This window comes from Chaetura pelagica, unplaced genomic scaffold (genome assembly GCF_000747805.2).
Source record: "Chaetura pelagica isolate M959 unplaced genomic scaffold, ChaPel_1.0 scaffold1454, whole genome shotgun sequence".
Classification (NCBI taxonomy): domain Eukaryota; kingdom Metazoa; phylum Chordata; class Aves; order Apodiformes; family Apodidae; genus Chaetura; species Chaetura pelagica.
The window spans coordinates 67,006-70,360 of NW_009953178.1; the positions used below are offsets into that span (position 1 = coordinate 67,006).

At 53.7% G+C, this 3,355-nt stretch overlaps 1 protein-coding gene across 1 annotated transcript in view; it reads left to right on the forward strand.

Moving 5' to 3' along the window:
- Nucleotides 1-3,355, forward strand: part of IQCA1 (IQ motif containing with AAA domain 1) — a gene marked incomplete at its 3' end in the record, with an annotated part of 35,451 nt that overhangs the window by 25,057 nt on the left and 7,039 nt on the right. The window contains exons 11-12 of the mRNA XM_009997312.1: nt 1,883-1,944; nt 2,731-2,845. Coding sequence (XP_009995614.1) covers nt 1,883-1,944; nt 2,731-2,845 — 177 coding nt within the window. The remainder of the gene's footprint in view (nt 1-1,882; nt 1,945-2,730; nt 2,846-3,355) is intronic.

Consider the following 3,355-nt stretch of genomic DNA (forward strand, 5'->3'; position numbering starts at 1 on the left):
GAATGTCTCCAGAGAAGGAGACTCCACAGCCTCTCTGGGCAGCCTGGCCCAGGGCTCTGTCACTCTCACAGCAAAGAATTTTTGTCTGATGTTTACCTGGAACCTCCTGTGCTCCAGTTTGCATCCAGTGCCCCTTGTCCTATCACTGGACATCACTGCACAAAGCCTGGCTCTGTCCTCCTGACACTGCCCTGAACAGATTTGTGCCCATGGATGAGGTGGCCCCTCAGTCTCCTCTTCTCCAAGCCCAACAGACCCAGCTCCCTCAGCCTTTCCTCAGCAGGGAGATGTTCCCCTCCCTCCAGCATCTCTGTGCCTCTGCCCTGGGCTCTTTCCAGCAGTTCCCTGTCCTTCTGGAACTGGGGGGCCCAGAACTGGACACAATACTCCAGATGCAGCCTCACCAAGGCAGAACAGAGGGGCAGGAGAACCTCCCTTGACCTACCAACCACCCCCTTTCTAACCCACCCCAGATGCCATTGGCCTTCTTGGCCACATGGCTGGTCATGTTCATCCTCCTGCCCACCAGGACCCCCAGGGCCCTTTCTCCTCCCCTGCTCTCCAGCAGCTCAGCCCCAACCTGTCCTAGTACCTGGGGTTGTGCTTCCCCAGATGCAAAACTCTGCACTTGCCCATGATTAATTTCATTGACTAGTACTGGTCCCAGTACCCACCCCGAGGGGCTCCACTGGTCACAGACCTCCAACCAGGTTCTGTCCCACTGACCACAACTTTCTGTCCCAACCAGGACATGACCAACCACACTGCCCCACCATCCAGACCACACCACCATCTCACTGTTACCAGCCCCTCAGCAATGCAGCTCCTTACTGGGGCAGCCAAAACTGCTCCAAAAAACAGCTCTAAAGATGCTCCCAAAGGTGCAATTTGATCCTGCAAGACTCTGGGAACTGATCCCAGTTGGGATTTGCTGCCAACACAACCAGGGTGCAGACACAGAGACCAGATCTCCCCACTGGAGATGAGTTCAGATCAAAACCCTCCTTCCAAATGCCAGGTTGGGATCCCAAACCTTCGTGTTGGGGGGTGTTTTTTTTAACCTTCAGTAGTTTTAGGAGGTTCTTTAACTTGTTTCCTGCAAGAACAAAGGAGAAAGAAGCACTTGAATTCAATCATTCAAGTTCCCCCCCCAAGGTTTTTCTGTGAAAGTGAAAAACAAAACAACAAATCATGTCCAGGGGTGAAAGGAGGTTTAATAAAAACATCTTGTGTGTGTGCAGAACCACTGGAAATATCCAGGGGCTTTTTTTGGTTGGTGTTTGCATCCTTCCTAAGCCCCACAGCAACATAAAACCTGCTCACCCAGATCTCCTGTGTGGAGATCTGGCCTGTGTCACCAGGATGAACAGAGCTGGAAGGTTGGGGAGCAGTTTCATAATTGGTTCTTCAGGAAAAATGCTCCAGTTTTTCCACCTGTGTTGCCACATCCCCAGTCCCAGGCACTTCCCCCCCTCCAGTCCTGCCATGGGGGGGTTGGGTTTTCACTGCAGGCTGGAGCAGCATGTAAAATCCTGCCTTTTCTTCCCCCCAAAAAAGGGATAATTCTGCACCCCAAAGAAAGCACCTTCAGGAGGATGGAACAGGGAATCCCAAGCTGCTGATGTCAGGAGCTGGGCTGACACTTTGCAGGCAGGAACCAAGTCTCCCTGCTCAGTGATTAGCAGCTTCACCATCATTTGGATCATTTCCTAAAGAAAAGCAGCTCCAAAAAAGACCTTTTTGGGGAAAGTCACTGCCCACAGCTCCTGCTTCCCCTTCTCACATCCCAGGGTTTGCCAGAGTTCCCACCAGTGCTGCTGGTAGTGAGGAAACCACATTTCCCCCCAGTTCACTGATTCCTTTCTGGTTTTGTGGTCCTCAGGGCAAGAAGGGGAAAGGGAAGAAGAAAAAGTCTGAGCTGGAGGAAGATCTAACTCCTGACAGGTAAAAAACTGGAAAAAATGGTTTTACTGCAGCCAAGACAAAAAAGACACACCCAAAAGACCCCAAAAAAGCTCAGAAAGGAAGGGAGAGGAGATGAAAAGTGCCCCAAGAGACCTGAAAAGGTTCAAATCAGCCTTGGTTGTCCTAAAATACAACCTGGATTTCCAAGGGGCTTCTTCATCTGGTGTAGTCCTTGAAGCAGCTTCAAGGTGGGGGGCCCAGAAATGTCCAGGGCTCCACCTGCTCTAGGTGGAGCTCCAAGGAGAGGCTGAGGAGAACATCCCCACCAAGAGAAGACCCCAGATCCAAATGTCAAAGGATGAAATCCTCAGTTCTTTGGGGCTGTTTCCCACCTCAGGTGGTACCCAGGAGGACACCATTCCACTGGAGAACTTCTTTCCCATGTTGCCACAGCCTGGGTTTCCACAGCTGGACCAGTGGCTGCTCCAGGCATCCCCAGGATGGTCCTGGGGAGGGGTTCTCTGGCCAACAGGAGCAATTCCAAGCAGGATTAGGAACTTACCTCTCATGAATAGGCCAAGGAGGGTCCCTTGCTGTGATTGTTTCATTTCAAAAGAGTTTCCTGGTGATTAATATTCATGCGGTTACTCAGCAAGTCCCAGCTGGAAATGGTGGGAGAGGGAGCTGGGAAGGGGAAGGAAAGAGCCCTTCTTGATCTCATACCCAGCTCTGAGCTCCAAAATATCTTTAAAAGGCTGAGGAAACAGGCAAAGAACCATCCCTGGCTCTGTTCTTGGGGGACTTGCAGGGGTCTCTTCCCCCCAGGACCATCGAGTCCCTGTACAAGGAGCTGGTGGCAGGAGGGTTCCTGATCAAGGCCCAAAACGTGAACATCTCTGATTACCTTGGTAATTACCTGGTTTTCCCAGCTCACCAGGTGGTTACTGTCACCAAACCCCCACCCCTGCCAGAAGCCACACCTGGAGGCACCAGTCACTGCCCCAGAGCCTTGGCCAACCCTCCTGGGGGGTTGGATGGAGGAGGGTCCCATCCCTTGGATGATGCTCATGCAAGACCATGAGGCTCTGAGAGGTTCTCATTCCTCCCCCCTCCACCCAGGGTGCCCACAAGGACCAGCCCCTCCCTCAGCTCCCCCCTCACACCCCCCTGGGATGAGGACAAAACCCAACCAGAAGCTCCTGGGGCCAGACAAGGAGAGTTGGGCTGGTTTGGCAGCAGGGGGAGCTTCTCATCTGCTTCCTAAAGCCACCCCCCCACACCCAAACACCCACCAACCCAACCCAGCCCAGCCAGGGCAGCTCTGGCCACCCCCACCCCCTCCCCAGAGGGTTTGGAAGGACAAGGTGAGGCAGGAGACCCCACCATGAGCCAAGGCCCTCAAATGAGGGTCCCCACACCCCCCAGGACCCGCCCCACAGCCCCCAGGACC